The sequence below is a fragment of the Chenopodium quinoa genome, unplaced genomic scaffold (assembly GCF_001683475.1).
Source record: "Chenopodium quinoa cultivar QQ74 unplaced genomic scaffold, ASM168347v1, whole genome shotgun sequence".
Classification (NCBI taxonomy): Eukaryota; Viridiplantae; Streptophyta; class Magnoliopsida; order Caryophyllales; family Amaranthaceae; genus Chenopodium; species Chenopodium quinoa.
Window position 1 is genome coordinate 2001947 of NW_018742651.1, and position 18451 is coordinate 2020397.

General features: G+C 32.9%; 3 protein-coding genes across 6 annotated transcripts; 1 reads left to right on the top strand and 2 right to left on the bottom strand.

Annotated features, from left to right (window-relative positions):
- Positions 1–2474, bottom strand: LOC110722101. Its single transcript, XM_021901341.1, has 2 exons — positions 2268–2474; positions 1–604 (listed from the first exon to the last, which is right to left on the bottom strand). Exon 2 carries the CDS (start codon positions 565–567, stop codon positions 139–141), a length of 429 nt encoding a protein of 142 aa, XP_021757033.1. The 5' UTR covers positions 568–604; positions 2268–2474; the 3' UTR covers positions 1–138.
- Positions 2475–3432: 958 nt separating this feature from the next.
- On the top strand, positions 3433–4334 carry LOC110722023. The gene is made up of 2 exons (XM_021901245.1): positions 3433–3979; positions 4072–4334. Exons 1-2 carry the CDS (start codon positions 3433–3435, stop codon positions 4332–4334), a joined length of 810 nt encoding a protein of 269 aa, XP_021756937.1.
- Positions 4335–4611: 277 nt separating this feature from the next.
- On the bottom strand, positions 4612–9833 carry LOC110722100 (PTI1-like tyrosine-protein kinase 3). 4 transcript variants are annotated; one of them, XM_021901339.1, is made up of 8 exons: positions 9489–9833; positions 8395–8569; positions 6365–6621; positions 6139–6265; positions 5751–6024; positions 5352–5484; positions 5149–5232; positions 4612–5056 (listed from the first exon to the last, which is right to left on the bottom strand). In XM_021901339.1, the coding sequence occupies exons 2-8, from the start codon at positions 8483–8485 to the stop codon at positions 4922–4924; spliced, it is 1101 nt and encodes a 366-aa protein (XP_021757031.1). In that variant the 5' UTR covers positions 8486–8569; positions 9489–9833; the 3' UTR covers positions 4612–4921. The 4 variants fall into 4 exon arrangements, with proteins under 4 accessions (XP_021757031.1, XP_021757030.1, XP_021757032.1 ...); XM_021901338.1 differs by having other exon boundaries at positions 9484–9833; XM_021901340.1 differs by lacking the exon at positions 9489–9833 and adding an exon at positions 9136–9270.
- Between the last annotated feature and the right edge of the window lie 8618 nt (positions 9834–18451).

The window sequence follows — 18451 nt, forward strand, 5'->3', positions numbered from 1 at the left end:
GCGAAATTGAAGTGCATCTAGTGTGCAGTCGTGCAGTTGCAAAATTGTCGCAAAACAGAGAATTCTTACATCTAATTAGCAATATATGTCCTAATTTTACTGAAATCATACACTATATGAATGCGAAAAATCTTACATCTAGTCATCACCATAGGCTCGAAAGCTATAACGCTCCTGGTAAAAGTCATTGAACCACAAGTCAGCCTCGAACCACTTGGGATAGCGCACAAGGTCACCAGCCTTAAAACTCATATATTTTTTGCTCCCTTCTGGAACAACTCTAACCTCTCCCTCTTCGATATAGACAAGCTGGTCCACATGCCAGTCCCAGGGCAATTTGCATTTTCCGGTCTTCCATACTGACCATCTTGATACACCAAGCTCATCTAATCTCTTGGGAGATACTTTTCTTTCTACCCTTATCTGATAAAGTTCTTCCAAAGACTTCTCTCCTCTCATTGCCATTACACAACAAACTCTGCCAAAATTATGATCACGCCTTTTAACTTCTGTGCTGGTTCGGATAGTTGAGCCGTGAAATGTTGGTGAAGACAGAACACTGGCCATCACTGAATACAGCTCCTAGCTTGTTCTGCCAATTTTCCTGCAGCAATTTGAAAGACCAATCTTAGAAATTAAGAGACCAACAGCATTACTGTAAATACTACGAGCTAGCACCTAAACGGCTAACAGTCGAGATAGAGAAGCTGAAGAAACAGTGGCCTATTTGTTTAGAGGGTACAATAGATGACAAGAAAATCAATAATCTTCCTAACTGTTAACTGTTGTATTTAGTTTGAAAATTCTTGGTCTCGTTTCTCTAATATTTTCTGTACGGAATTACCCCAAACGACTTCACTGATTCCACACACCCCACAGGATTTTCGATTCCCCCAGATTTCTCTACATCCTCACTTCTTCCATTACCACCAATCCACCAGCTAAATCTTGTAAAGACCAAACAAGTATAAGAGCTCCAACACATTATGAACCAATTAAAACAGATTGTCTGTAGAACCAGAGCTGAAAAATCGGCTACAAGATAATGTCGAAAGCACAAAACATAAGTATTAACCAGTGTGGATTACAATCAACATTCCAAACCGAATGTGAAAAATACACAATATAATCCACAGATTATTGGCAAACAATAGCAGCATACAGCTCGACGAAATGGTATGCATCAATTACATCCAAAACCAAGCCTTTTCATTACTAGAGAGTTCAGCTGGAAATTCTGATATACTACTTTGAACACTGAAACAGATACAGTATAAGGGTACTTAACTAACTTTTTTCATATTACAATTCCTCCCCCTTAAATTATCGGGAATACTACTTCACTCACTTTTTTCATATCATCGGGACTACTTAACTATCATCTACAAGTATTACTTCACTATCATCACACCCCACAGGATTTTTGATTCCCCCAGATTTCTCTACACCCTCACCTCTTCCATTACCACCAATCCACCAGCTAAAAGACTAAACAAGTATAAGAGCCCCAACACATTATAAGGGTACAAGATTATGTTAAACACGCAAAACATAAGTATTTGACTACTTAAGATTTATTAGCATTTACATGTGGACAAAAGCAGTGTGAGAAATGATCAACATTCCATGCCGAACATGGAAAATTCACTATTCAACCCATACATTGTTATTGGCAAACAACAACAAGCATCTCAACGAAATGGTCTACACCAATTACATTCAGAACCAAGCATTTTCATCACTAGAGAACTGAGCTCAACTACACTGCTCCAAACACTGAGTATTAATCCCTCCCCTTTATATTATCGGATTACTACTTAACTAACTATTTTCATTATCCATCACACCCAAGGAATTGGATTCACCCGAAGCATTGGATCAACAATGACTGTTTATAATATTAATCAATGCATAATACTGGGAATTTCCCTAATCTTAAATCAACTATCTAGCAGAATTCCTTCCAAGAAATTGATGCATTAAATTACAATTTTACCCTCTTTCTCTTTCGCCTTGTCTGTAAAACTGTATACCTCGCAAGTCGCAACCACCACTAACACTATTAACAAAGCTAAATTACCACCATATTTCTCAAGAACACCCAGAATTCTACTAGATTAAACAAATAACATACTAGAGTGAACATACTAGATTAAAATTTCAGAGTGAAAATGAACTAAAATAACATGGAGTTGAAATTGAAATAAGCATGAAAATTACAAATAAAAAAAGTAAGTAAAATAAAAGAGTGTAGAATAGAAACATACCAGAGCCTTAAATGGCCAGTGAGAGCTGAAAGAGTGAAAGGGGGTTATCAGTTTACTGGAGATTGGTGTAATTGATTTAGCAAAGTTGTTCAATTTGCCTTTCTTTTTTTGTTACATCTTGTTTATTTGGGTGGGCTGGATTACCCCTATAAATGCTACTGTATTATGGCCCATTTTGAGGCCAGGTTTGGAGATTTTCTTTTCTTTTTTTTTTTTTTTTTTATAAACACTTTCACAAAAAAAAAAAAAAAAAAAAAAAAAAATACATTTGCAATTTAGAAGAACCCTAAAAATAAAATTCTCATCCATAGATGAGAATCAAAATCCCAAAAAAATTTCTCTCAAAAAAAAAACCCCAAAAAATTGGGAAAAACCCACAAAATTCGGACAAACTCTCACAGATGGAGAGGACAAAACAAAACATAAAAAACCAAAACGTAAAACAAAACAAAAAACTTAAATTGAATTAAAGATAAAGTGTAGAAAAGGACATTAGACTATTTTCGGCCTAAACGGCCCAGAATACGAAAACCCTAAAAGAAAGAGGAGTGAGAAAAGAGAAAAGGAAAAAAGGAGCAGCTCTAAATTTGTATTTAAATTAATGTTTTGCATATAAATTCAGTACTTCCTTTGATTTTATTTATTTTTTAATTAAAAATCCAAGGTTCACAATTTATCCTTGTCAATGCACATTTTATAACTCTAATATACTTTTGAATTTACAAATCATTAAAGAATATCAAACATGTGTATAAAAATTTTCAAACGATGTGATTAAAAAAATGAAGGAAATACTTTTTTTTACTTGTTTATGTATAGAGTTCTTAAATAATTCATACGGAGTATACGCTTAAAATTGTGCATCAAGGATTCGTCAAAAAAAAATTAAATAAATAAATTGTGCATCAAGGAATCGTACCAAGTCCATATCAAGACAAATCTAAAACTTTTTTAAAATTTTATTCCATCAAATTCACGTGGTCAATTTTATATCCGGTCCAAATTACTCGTAACTTTGAAATATTTTATATCTCACAAATAATACTCCAAAGTTGCAAGTAATTTGGACCGGAGGTAGTACATTAAAAGTGCATAACTTCAAACAATGCAAATTCTTAGCAATTTGTCTAACAAAATGTAAAGAACACTTCTATAATTTTAAACCATGCTTCTCAATAATGCTTTACCTCTCTCGAGTATTCTTCAGACCAGAGGAATTCCAATAAATTTGACATGTGTTTTTTGTTACAGAGATTCGGAAACATTGGATCATTTGTTTCGAGACTGTTCCTTTGTTCGTTCTATTTGGAATTCGACTACAATTGGTTCCTCTTGTCCTCGTCGACATGATATTTCTTTCCCTGAGGAGTTTGTTGATTTAGCTTTGGGTTTTCGCAGTGCAAAGAATTGGGAAGGACTAGTTCATTTGGTGACTTTCTGGTGGGCTATCTGGTTGGCTTGTAATCATAAAATCTTTCGTCAGGCTGTTTTGTCTCCAGCTCTTGTTTTGCTTTTCATGCAAGATTGGTTTGATAGGAGTTTTACAGCTCAGGAGTTTAGATCTTTGATGCATTCAACGCTTAATAATCGTTTATTGAGATCAAGGAGAAAGGTTGTTTCTTGTTGTCTCACTGGTTCTTCCACATTGTCCTTCAACATTTGTCTGGTGTTTGATGGGGCATGTAGGGTTCAGGATTGCACAGCTGGGGCAGGTTGGATTTTCCGTGATACAGAATCACCCCAGATATTGGGCGGAAGTTCGAGAGCTTTTCTTTCAAGTTCACCTCTTCATTCTGAATTGAAGGCTTGTCTGTGGGTCTTCGAGCGGCTAGTCGTCGTGGGTATAGGAAGTTGTTAATCTATACGGATTGTATGCCTTTGTTTTCCCTCTTGAAGAACGGTGGTGACGGAGATATTCAGAGTTTATGGCTGCTTCAGGATATCCGTTCTGTTATTCAGAATTTTGATTCATGTGAACTTCGAAAGGTTCCTCGTCAATGGATTGCTCCAGCACACTGGTTGGCGACTCAAGCTCGCCAGCGTCGGTTTTTGTTTTGGTCCTTTTAGCTTGTTTTTGTGTTTTCTTAGTTCTTCTTGTCAAAAAAAAAAAAAAAAAAAAAAAAAAAAAAAAAAAAAAAAAAAAAAAAAAAAAACCATGCTCCGTAGCTTGCTTATCTTTTACTAAAGCAAAAGGTAATAATTGGTCTAATCAAAGTTGACTAGATTGAACACGGTTAGGAAGCTAGCAGAAGTTGCGGAAATTTGAAGTAGATGACTTTTGCATAACATATTCTACGCTGTTCCTTAATAATCAAGTAGTCTCAACAACCATTCAAGACTTGACTGAAATAAATACCGAGTAATGAGTATACGTCTATTGACGTTTTCGAATTTTGAATTTGCTCACATTATCTATTCTTCTCACACAAATAGTCGAGTAATCCGTAAAAGCACAAAAAAGACTCGCAATGGATTTTCGAGACATCAAACTCTTTTTTTAAATCCAAACAAACTCAGGAATGAATAAAAAAAATAGGGATATATATGCTGATGAACAAAAGCCTGCCAATAGTCCAGAAACAAGAAAACCAAACAGTCGAAGAATTTTTCTAACACAATCAACGCAATGAATTTGATAGTAATATTTCTCTCTATTAAGTTGCTTCCGGAGCTGATACTGGTGCAGGTGCAGGTGGCTTTAGTAACGGCTGGAGTGCTTTGACAACGATGCTCATGTTTGGCCTAAATTCACCTTCATACTGAACACATAGGGCTGCGACAGCAGCCAGCTGCAAATGTAGGAAATTCCTCCAATCATGTCAGCAATTAGCAGGTTGAAGAACTGAAAAGAAGGAAATAAGAAGAAAGGTAAGAAACAAACCTTAGCAACTCCTTTTGCAGGGTAATCCTTCAATCTGGGGTCAACACACTGCTTAACTTTATCTTCACTAAGCCTTGGAGTTGCCTGAGCAAAAACAAACATATACTTTAGACAACAAGACAGTAAAGCATGCCGAGGAAAAAACAAACATCATTTCTCAAATGCTGTTGCACAGGTTCAGTAAAAAGGAATAAAGAGATTACCCAAGTAACAAGACTTTGCTGACCACGAGGCATGGTATGATCAACGGGTTTGCGGCCAGTTAAAAGCTCCAAAAGAACCACACCAAAACTGTACACATCACTCTTTTGCGTCAACTGTCCAGTCATTGCATACCTGAGCAATTATCAACAACGCAAAGTAAACGGTCAATATCACAAGAAAAATGAAGAAGAATATACATTAGTCAACTTCACAATTTACTACAGTTTCACCACCTATATAGCCCTAAAGGGTGCTTTCACAATTGAAATTCAGGATATAAGTTGTGATCCAGCTATCATAAAGTACTCAGAGAACTAATGTGTTCATACTACACTTTTCCTGCCCCCTCCCCCAATGGTTAGACAACTGACTAAGATTTTAAGGGGACAAAAAATTACTCTGGTGCATGATATCCGAAGGTGCCCAAAACCCTGGTGGAATGAAGACGGGCAGCCATATCAGGAGCCTGATTTGAAAGATTAAAATCTGCAATCTTGGCTTTGAAATCTTCAAACAAGAGGACATTACTAGATCTAATATCCCTGTGAATAATAGCAGGTTGAATCTTCTCATGAAGATATTCCAATCCCCTTGCGGCATCAACAGCAATTTTTACTCGCTGCATCCAGTCGAGCACTGGACCAGGTTGCGCACCTTGAACACCTTTCCTGCCTGCAATAAGATGATTCCTATATTACTTTCAAAATCCATTTCACACTATCTTTCAAATTATTTAACAGTCCAATAAGGAATTTCAAAACTGTAAATCCAGGTAACTATCCATACCATGCAAAATATCATGCAAGGATCCCATGGTAGCAAACTCGTAAGTTAACACCCGCATGTTTCCCTCTACACAGTAGCCTTGCAACTCAACAATATTTTCATGCTTCAACCTTGATACTCTAGAAACCTACAAGAAACAAAAAACATAACCTGCAGATTAGACTGAAAGCCTAATAGGTATTATAAGTAAAACTCCATACTAGTAGTTTCCAGCAGTAAATCACACCTGTGTCAAAAACTCAACATTGGACTCTGGTTCTTGGGAAACATCAAGCTTTTTCACAGCCACTTCCTTCCCATTCTCCAAAGTAGCATAATACACTCTTCCATAGGAACCTTCGCCAATTAATGCTTTGGAACCAAAGTTATCAGTTTTTTCCTTTAGCTCATCCAAAGACAAGATAGGCACTTCAATTGGTGGTGGTGCTGACTTCTGCACATCTTCCTTTACAGGTGCTGTTGGCTTTTGGTTCCTTACAGCTCCTATATTTCACAATAAATGCAGCAAAGTAAGTTTGGGTTCATCAATTCTTTACAAGAATTTTTTAAAAAATTATTGGTTGCAAGTAATATTCCAACTCAGATCCATCAAAGTATCAAACACTAAAAAATTCATGATAGCACATTTTATAAGATAAGGTATACTATCTTTAGCCAAGCAACATAATTTACAAACACATTTTCCATATCATTGACCATGAACAGATCTGAGGCTTATTCAACCAAGGAGTGTTCTATAAAGTCATTGGCCAGAAATTATTACTTCAAATTGATGGCATCGAAAGTCCATGTAAAGCATGCACCGAGACTACAAGCAAATAACACTAATGCCAAGTCTTTTAAAAAATACAAAGAAAGAAGTAAGAAAAGTCTTCTTGAAATCATTAAAATGAATGCAGCTAATGAAATTTGGCCCATTCATATTTTTTAATCACTAATTCAACTTGGCTATATTGGACATATTAGAATCAGCAAAAAAATGTTTGAATAAGTCAGGAACACCTCCAAGGTTCCAACAATATATAAATATCAGTTGTACATCTGACAGCAAGAGTCCGCCAATAACCAAACAAGGCCACCTCATAAGATGTTAGCTCTGACAATGTTCAGCAACTAGACTTTTAATTCCCTTGTATCAGATATTGTCCTGAGGTTCAGCCATCTTGCTTTCATGTTTAAATGATTAGTTAAGTAGCTGAGGGGACCACTGATGAGTTGGCAAATAAGTCTTCTGCTTGACCCACCGTGTATAACTGTACATTTAATACCATTGAATGTTTCTATCCAAGCCCTTAAATTACAAGTTAACATCAAGGCAACTAGTTACAACCCTCTCACTTTGATAGTACTGTTTCACACTCACAGTTCAATATTCAAATGCAACTGCATGCCATCAGAAATTATATTCACTATTACACTGCATATGATTATGCATACTGATCCGGAGAGACCATTATTAACGAAAATTACTAAAGTTCAATGTATAAGAAGAGCCGCAGAAAATAAATTGTTATTCTTCCCTCTAACTAATCAAGATTTTCAAAAGGTAGTACATGGCATCAATTTAAAGTTGATTACAAATGCATGCATGAAAAATATATCCTCAAACATGAATACAGGTTTTGAAGTAAGCCATATCTAGTTTACCCAACAAAAATGCATCATCAAATTCACAATATCCAGCACTAATCATATAAATGAGATGGAATCAATACTCTATTTCTCTAACATGATCAGCAAAGCTTAAAAATTCTCAAAAGTGCATCCAAGGCCAAATCCCTTCAATTATCTAGCTTCAATTATGGCGACATTTGCTACAAGGATTGCTTTTCGCAGAAATAAAAAGTGATAGCAGCATTTAGTACAGGAAGATAGCATCTTTGCCTCAGACTAAGAAATTGAGGACTGACAGCAGTAACTCAAAGTTCATGTAATACTAATCCTACATTCTACTATTTAAATACATTAAATAGCTTAACCAAAAACACCTAAGAAGCTCGAACATCACAATCAAACTCCGTAATTTCTACATTCACACATAGCGTTACATTATCAAGCAACAACAATATAATAAGCTAATCACAAGTATTTTACATGCTGAAAATCCTCATGTTTTTATACAATAGCTCATTTATTTCAATTTACACATGATCAATCCCTCCTCAACACCCCTGCTGCCCTGCTCCCCCGAAAAACCGCATAAATCATTATAACATTCAAAATAACATCACGCAAAACAGATGAAATACGACATACTTTCCGCATTGTTCCTCGGGCTTTTAAGGGGTTCATCATTTGATGGGTAAGACTCTTCGACACGGCAAGTACAACAAAGCCACCGCCGCATTCTCGATGTTGGCCTTCTCAAACTTAAATCGTCTCGAGAATGTCCTTGCAATCGTACAAAGTGGCCAGGGGGCGGTGCATGTGCCTATCAACCATTACAAAGATTTCATCATTTCATGTGAATCAAATCACATGGAACCACCAAATTGTGTCAATTAAAAACAAACTTTTACTATAAAATAAGATACACTTAAATTATTCAGAACAATATTGTATATAAATTCACACAAAAACATGCAAAATTCCAAAAACACATTCATTAATTCAGTCAAATTGATTCCATATATAGAAATTGCAATCAATTGAAAATTAAGCAATTGAATTATAAACAAATGGATAAACAACATGCAAATGAATCAATAACAAATAATCATTATATCAATTAGTTGATCAAAGATTAATGGCAATTATTAATTGAACTTATAAAAAATGCAGCCCCTGATAAAATTAAAAGAAGCAAAAAAATTGAAAAATTAAATAATTAAATTTAAAGGGGATCAACTGATCCTCACCACTAAACCACGTCGGTGAAAGTTGCCGTCCATGAATAAATTTCCAAAGTTCAAATTGAATCAGGGGAAAAATTCCAAATTTTCAAAAAAAAAAAATAAATAAATAAGAAAATTGAAAATACTTTGTAAGAAATTTCACCTTTTAATTAGGTCGAAAGCAAACAATAGAACCCGCAAAATTAATCATAGGAAATGGGAAAATTCCGAAACAGAAAAAACCCAATTAAAGATTTTGCTTCAAAAACCTAAGAAAAGGAGAAATTTCAAATTCAATTACAATTCAACAACAAAAAAGAGTCAAATTAAAGAAGAACCCCTTTATACCCAGAAACCAAAAAGCACAAAATAATAAAGGGGTTGTTAAAAAACCAACAACAACAACCAAAACATAAAAATACAAATTAGATCGAAAATTTGCGAAATAAAAGGGAAAGTGACATCGAAAATGAGTTGTTTGATCGAACTTTTAGGGAGAAAAGGGCATTACCTTACCTGGGTTTGGCCAAGGAGAGAGAAAATGGTAAACAATTTGAATTTTAATTTGGAAAATTAATTTTGATTTTTCTGGTTCGCTGTATTTTTGGGTGAGGTGGGAGAAAGAGGAAGAAGAAACAAGAAATGAAGACAGATGTACAAATACAAATTAGAGGATTATATTTGAAGCAAAATATAAATTATTACGAAGAAAAATATATGATTTTTATGAAATTAAATAAAATAAAAATTGGGCGGACCAAAAAGGAAGAAATAAGAAATAGGCCGGTGGGTTGGAACCGTGTGGGAGTAGTTTGAGGAATCTTTTTTAGTGTGTTTGATTGATTAATTGAATTGTATTGTATTGTATTTTGTTTCTTTATACTTTGTACTAGCCGTTATATTGAAGGAATGTAAGAAGATGAAAATATCTATGATAGTTAAGAAGGGTATGGAAGGAAAGATTACCCTCATGGTGGAGTATGGTTTAATCTTTGAGATCTATACTTTTTATTGATTTGCGTCTTGATATGGTTTTGAGGTTTCGTGATTTTTTACTGGCTTATTTTGGAGAATCGGATTCGAAATTGCTTGTGAATTGAGGGAGGAAATTAATGAAGTTGACACTCTGTGCTGGGTATTCTACTTGGAGTTTGTGGTTCTTGAAGGTGATTAGGGTATACTAGTTGAGACTTTGGGAAGGGAGATTAGTGTGGAGAAGAGGTAATGATTTACTAGGCAAGTTTCGATTTGGTGAGATTTGTGGGTTTTTGATGTGTAGATTCAGAATCTTATCTCCTAAAGAGATCACAAAGAATACTTGGGAGTTGTGACGTTAATTGATTTTAAGTTAGCTTAACCGAAATCTTTAATTATCTATGTCAAAAGGGTTACTTGATTTGGTTATGAGGTTTCATGATTTTTGACTTGCTGATTTTGGAGAACCGGATTCGAAATTGATTGTGAATCGAGGGAGAGGATTAATGAAGTTCGCACTCTGTGCTGGGTATTTTACTTAGAGTTTGTGGTTTTCTTGAAGGTGATTAGGGTATACTTGCTGAGACTTTGGGAAGGGCGATGAGTGTGGAGAAGAGGTAATGGTTTACTAGGCAAGTTTCGATTTGGTGAGATTTGTGGGTTTTTTATGTGTAGATTCAGAATCATATCTCTTAAAGAGATCACAAAGAATACTCGGGAGTTGTGACGTTAATTGATTTTAAGTTAGCTTAACCGAATCTTTAATTATCTATGTCAAAAGGGTTACTTAATTTGGCTTTGTGGTTTCATAATTTTTTTTTTTTTTTGGTTGGTATGGGAGGAATGAGTTTGAAGATTGGTTGTATATTAGGAGAGAGGGAAGCGTTAATGGAGCTAGTTTTTAGTGTTTGGTGTTTTACTCAGCGTTTTTCTTTTTGGAAGTGTTATAGGTCTATGGGGTGGACATTTTTGGTGCGACATTTTGGGAAGATGAGCGTTGTTCCAAAATATTGGTTTATATAATATATATATATAGGTGTTTAGAGAGCCACAAGGGCAGGGGTGATGAGAATCGATCCCAAGCCGGGAGGGAAGCTTTAATCACTTGAGCTACCCCCCACTCTCTTGTTTAATATTTAAAAACTATACTTTGAGAGTCTTAAGACGATTCTAACAAATACCCACAAAACTATGTTTAATCTTATGTATACAACACAAATATTAGCCAAAGTGGTGCATATGAAAATTGGTCAAGACCACATGTGACAAATAAAACGTGAGAGTATGATGCAAGCTAGACTATATTGACAACTCTCATGATAAATGTGATACGAAATACTTTCTCTATTTTTTTAGTTGACACATTTCTATTATGATGTTTGCCAACGCATGTTTTTAACGCTTAATAACTTCAATTATCAACATTGAAAAATTATAAAAAGTGGATATTAATAATATATACATATAGACGATTCAAACAAGATCCTTGATGAATCACATTTATATAGAGTTTATAGTCACATTTATGATATAGAGTTTATAGTCACATTTATGCTAGTTATATAGTTGCTTTTTGAGTCTTTTATTTCTTTTTAGGTCGCAATGCATATGTTGTCCTTTTTGTGCTCTATTACGGTTTGTTTGTGTTTTTGTTAATGTTTCAAGTAGTTTCTATAACTATGTGGACGCTTTCAGAGTGGTTTTGGAAGAATCGGACAATGAAAGGATGAAAAGTCAATGAATCGAGGTTGTTCAATGAAGAATATATGTTTGTGGAATCTTATTTTGAGATTTATATGCATGTGGAATGAATATAGCATCCACAAGGGTCGCTATGTATCTTTCGGAAATGAATTTGAGCTAGAAATGAAGGAAAACAATGGTCTACAGAGTGTTAAAACAGACCTTTGGTCACTCATTTGATCATAACTTGAGTTCTAAAGATTGAAATGAAGTGATTCAAATTGCATTAGAAACTAGACTTGAAGATCTTTCCTTTGATAGTTGCAATCCCCTATACGCTTCCTAGATCTGGAGATACAAGCCTTTGAATTCGACCCAGCGAAGCTGCCAATCCATCACCCAGCCATCGGGCGATGGACGTGCTGTGCGATCGGCCGTGAGCTGCTGGTTGGGGCGATGGAAAACCAGCGCCCGCTGGTAGAACTCCCCCTTGTGCAGCTTGTCCGACCATCGGCCACCCATCGCCTGATGGGTGGGGTGTGCGCGCAAGCTACTAGGAATTAATCCTACATCGATTATATTATAACTTTTTCAATCGATCAATCATATCACGACTTATGTAATTGCTATTTTTCTGATTTTATTTTATTTATTTATCTTTAGATTAATTTTAAGATAATATAAATACTCAAGAGATATTATTTTTCCCAAAGGCCTTTTTATACTTTTTATTTTACGTTCGTTTTAGTTTTCTCTCTAGCCCTAGTTTTTCATGGACAACTCCATAGATTCCTCCATGGATTTTTCCTTTAATTTGTTACTTTAATTTATAGAGGTAATTTTATTTCTTTACTTTTAATTATGCTTTCTTTATTATTTCTAGTTTTTATTATTTATTTCATGCTAGAGTAGTTTATTTCTAGGGTTTGGGAATCCATATTTATATTATGAATCTTGATTAATGTTTTTGATATTTTAATTATTGATTTCTCTAATTGGTATTGTTTTATTGTTAATCTTGCAACTTGATCAATTGTTTGATTAATTATTGTTAACAAGAGTTTGAATCGAAAGATCTTACTTTTAAAGGCTTACCTACAATTAGCAATCCTGATTATTTTAGCGACCGAACTACATATGTTTAATTGAGAGCGTTAAGACCCGACCGTAGGCTTAACAATTTCTCTAGATAATTGATTGATTGATTTATTATTGATATTTAATAGATTTAGAACTATGAACATGGTGAACCATAACCCTAGATCTTTTTATAATTGTTTTATTCTTATTTTTAATTTAGACTACTTTTCTATCCCAAATTCGTGACATAGTTTAGTTTCACCAAATTCTTAAAGGTTAGATTAAATAGTCATCTTTCTGTGGATTCGACCCTACTTACCCTACTACATTGTGAGTTGGTTTTGTTAGGAATTTATCTTTGACAGGTGTACGACAACCTATCAATCCCAGATGATTATATTTCATCGTATCTATGAATCACAAAAGCGGGTCAAAGTTTAATGTTTGAATAGCATAAAAGTCAAACAGTGTCAACTTAAAAAAAATGGAGGAAGTATATGTGTAACACAAACATGAATTAGCCTACCTAAAATGTTCAATTCTCCAATATCTTTTAATAACAAAGTATTCCTTTTTTGCCTCAAAGAAGAAAAAAAAACCAAAGTATTCCCTTTTTTAAAGTTGTAAATTAATTACAACATTACTATAATTGCTCTCATCATATGAGTCATTCTTTTTTATTCCAAGGATTTTCCGGGATCTAAAACTCAAATCTCTTTTGGGGGCCAAATACCAATTTGTAGTTCCTGATTAGAGGTGTCAAAACCGAACTGACGTGAAAAAATTATCCGTTTCGAACTGTTACCGATCTGATTTGATCCGAGAAAATCAAGACCCAAACCCGATATGTAACCGAGCCGAACTTGACCCGAATCCGAACTTGACTCGATCTAAAATTAACCCGGCACCGGTTTGATCCGAACTGAACACAACCCCAATCCGATTTGACCCGACCTGAACTTAAATCGAACCGATTTTACCCGACCCGAGCTCAACCCGATCTGAAATTGACCCGAAAAATAACCGATCTAATCTTTTGACCCGAACTGATATCAACCCAACCCGATTTTAACTCGATTTGATTTTTACCCGATCCGAATTTAATTAGACCACAATTAATTATCGACTTTTTTTATTCCAGTTCTTATACTACTATATTTACTAATTATTAATAAGTTCACTTACTTTACTACAAATAAATAATCCAGAATAACAAGTTTACTTCATGTACATACCAATTATTTAAAGTTACTCTGTAAGCTTTATATTCGTCTCATCTAAAAGATGACATTGAAGATTGTACAATTGAAGATTTACAATAACCTTAAAAAGATGACATTCTTACTTGTATACTATATACCACCATATGTAACTATCATTTGTCAATATATCACTAGCTCATCATTTATTGTTTCAAGCCATCGATAATATTCAATTTCAATTTGCCTCAAAGATAAAAATTACACTTAACTTGATCTAATGAGAAAACTAAAATTTCGTACTTAATAATCAAACGATAAAAATATATGATACGATTGGAATTAACCCAATAATAAGGTAAAAACTTAATAATAACTCTAGCTTAAAAATAACCTTATTTGGACATGAATTTGGTCAACTCGACCAAAATCCAGCAAAACACAAAAAGGAATTGAATTGAAATTGAACAATAATGAATTAATGGTACGGATCAACCTTATCTTAATCAAACCGACGTTGACCAAATCGAAATCATCCGAATCGAAATAAACTCGACCCAAATCCATCCGACCCGAAATAACCCGATTAAACCTGTTTTGAACCCAATCCAAATGTGAACCGATCTGAAGTTGACCTGACCCATATCCAACCCGGAATCGATTGACCATGACCCGAATTTGATCTGACCCGAATTTGACCAAACCCGACCCGATCCGAATTAAAAGAATAATTTTGACCCGAATATATCCGATCCAAACAGACCCGACTCAAATAGATCCGACCTAAATTTTATCCGGTTATTCGAAGTAACACCTCTATTCCTGATGCTATCAACTCATACCATTTTCCCAAGGAAATGGGATTAGGGCATACCTTCTTGTAGCTAATGCATATCTCTCATCCCTTAAAATATCAGCATAGTTCATCCACGTTGTCAAAGGTGAATGAGAATGCTTTTAAAAGTCTTCATCTGATTTTATGCAATGGACCTAGCATTTAAGTGAAAATGGTCATACTAAATTGAGACCAACCAGATATGGGCCTTATACAAAATTAAATGAAGCCTGTGAGATGTATATGTGACATGGACATATTGTATATGGGCCCAAGAAATATACTACTATTATTTCTTGAAAGTGGACTCATGAAATAAGCCCTAGCTGAACTCAAGAAAACTAACAATAAGCATGCTGAAATGCTGAATATAATGGGATTAAATAGTGGAAATGAATGTAACTATGTAATTACAAGTTTACAACATGAAAGTTGATTATCTATCCCTACCCCCTAGAGTAGGGAGCTCTAGCTCTACCTACACCCCTATTAAAACACTACGTTTAATCATCTTATCTCCATACCCATTGGCCATTGCACACTAACTGATTTTAGTCATTTTACCCCTATATATACAAAGTAAAAAAAAAAAAAAAAAAAAAACCAAAACTTCTATTTGCATTTTCTCTCTCCTCACCCATTTCTTAGCCATTTTCTATCTCCTCACCCATTTCTCAGTCATTTTCTCTCTCATCAAAAGCTTTAATAGCAAAATTGTTACAAAATTATCACAAGAACTTGTTCAATCACTTTGAAATTCATCAAAACAAAGGAGAAATTTGAAAAGAGTAAGTTATTTTGTTCAAGTTTGGAACGAAAAAGAGTATAAACCCAAGATTTTACTAATTTTTTTGTTGCGATTGTATTTCAAGAACATAATGGGAAAATCAACCATGAAAAATGTTTCAAGGTAAGTATAATATTATAGTTCTTGTAATATTTGTTCAAAAATTAGTAAATTAAATCAATACATTTTTATTTTTATTTCTTATTTTTTTTATTTTTTATTTTTTATCACAAACTTTTTTAAAAATCGAGTGTACAATAATTATTGTACATCTATTATAAAGATAACCTAAAGTGATTAAAAGTTACCCCAATATGCGTTTAAGTAACCCAATTCAAATAAAAATTATCTACGCTTTATTAGTAAAGAATCACATTTTAAATGACTAAAAATCAATTATTAGTGATTGAATGTAATTAAATTAACTTTATAAAACTTTTCTTGTTGTTGATTTAAATAAAAATTGTATTATGTTTAAAGTTACCCAAAAAAAGACAAAAAGTTACCCTAAAATTAGCTAAAAGTTACCCTTATACTGCTCGATGTACACTAATATTAATGTAAACCGGATGTATACAAAAGTTTTTGATTTTTTATTTAATTTTTTATTTTTTTTTGCAAAACAAAGGAAACAATTTCAAAGAAGAAAACAAGAATTCTGGAGAAATGTAAGTATTAATAAATTTAGTTCGTAGTGATCCTTGTTTTTTTTTTATTATTTTTTTTAATGTTCATTTTCATTTTGATAAATGTTCATTTATATATTAGTATACAACCATTAACATATCAATAGATAAATAATATATATAAATATTCATTAATAACATGCATTCATTCTTTATCATAGTTTGGAGTGGCAAAATATTTGATAATTGTTTATTTTTATTTTGGTAGATGTTCAATTATATAATAGTATATGGTCATTCACAATTTCACATACTAGCATACAATTATTAAAATTTTTATGATGTATGTTCATGTTTTTGTCATCTTCTTCAAATATTGCAAATTCATTTCAATTTTGAATTTCAATATATGTCTTTTCTTATGTGGACATATGGTCAATCACATATTCATAGCTTCAAGGGTGTTTATTTATGTATATATTTTATGCATATGTTCATCGATTATGATCTTTCATGGTCATTTTCAAACTAATATATGTTCATGTATATATCAATAGATGTTCATATCCATGTTAAATTACGTAAATATGTTCATTTTTGTATTAATAGTTGTTCATTTTCATATTAATAGATGATCATTTCCACACTAATATATGTTCATTTATATATTAATTTTCATATACTAATATATAAATGTTAATTTTCATATTAACCATTTTATATTCTAATAGATGTTAATTTTCATATTAACCATTTTATACTCATCCATGTTTATATTCATATGGATATTGATTCATTTTCAACATTTATTTTTGCTCAAATCTAATACAATAGTTTTTTATCAGTTAATAAAGAATTGTACATAAAGTGAGTTAGACCGCACAATAGCAAGGAAAAAAGGAACAAGGCAAAAAGGAGGAAACCAAGAAGGCATAGAGTCGCCAAGCGACATGAACCAATATCACAAGCTTGAATTTTTCGATTTGGATCAAGAAGTTTATTGTGTTTGATAATACATGTGAAATTGTATTGTACATTAATTTAATATCCAATTGTTCAATTTTTTGGTGGTATACAATTTGATTTGATTTTATTAAGAAGGAAATGAACTTTTCCCCCTTGAGTACTACTATAAATAGTCATCTAGAAACACAAATACAAAAATATAATAATTCGAATATATCATGTCGTATTTGCATATAATTAAACATTTAATAATTATTCTACAGAAATGAACATTTAATAATACAAAAGTGAACATTGACAGTGATGAAAATGAACATTTTATAGGTGATTCAGAACTGAAAAAACAACCAACATGATGCCATTAGGAAGGAATGGGGGTACATGCAGCTTTACCTACCCCGAAATGTAGGCAAAAATTTGTACATGAAAGTATATGGAAATATAATGGGCTTATAAAAACAAGACACACACAAATGAGATTGAACATTCTTATAATATACACCCATTCAAAAAAAAAAAAAATAATCGTTTCATAATAATTGACACATATTGACTTATATTACTTCTTCTTATTTCCTACCTTTGACCATAATTTTTGGGTAATAAGTATGGTAGTTAGTAATTTAGGCTTGTTTGGTTGCACTTCAATAATGAGAAAAATACAAATTAAAATCATTAGTAACATATTTTTGGGTAGTTATTAAAGTTAAAGTTGACCAATGGTCAATTTATGGGAAATATAATTTTGTTTATGTGAACCAAACATGATTTTAGTACTCCGTATTTCTTAGGAATTGTAACTTCTTTTGGGTATTTAATTCCCATATGCAATCAAGTAAGACCTTAGTATCATACAATATGTTTTTAGATTGATATTAATATGAAATTTAAAAATATAATATTTATAATACATTTCATTGATATTTTAACTATATATACTAAGAGTCTGTTCCCATATGCAATCAAATTAGACCTTAGTACTGGTATCATACAATATGTAATCAATTAAAGAAGAAGAAGAAGAAGAAGAAGAAGAAGAAGAAGAAAGAAAGAAAGAAAGAAAGAAAGAAAGAAAATGTTATACTTAGGGCTGCATATAAGTATTAAATTTACACTAAAAAATCGTAAGAAGTTATGAAATCATAAAATTATAAACACTAATTACACAAATTTACGTGTGCTTTTGTTAATAATTCCTAATTTTATACACTTTTCAAGAGTGAATTTAATGTTTATATATAGCCCTTAAGGCTACATATAGCATTGCTGTAAAATGAAAGATAATAAATTCTTACAAATATACCTTTTTGTCCCAAAATAATTTCCAG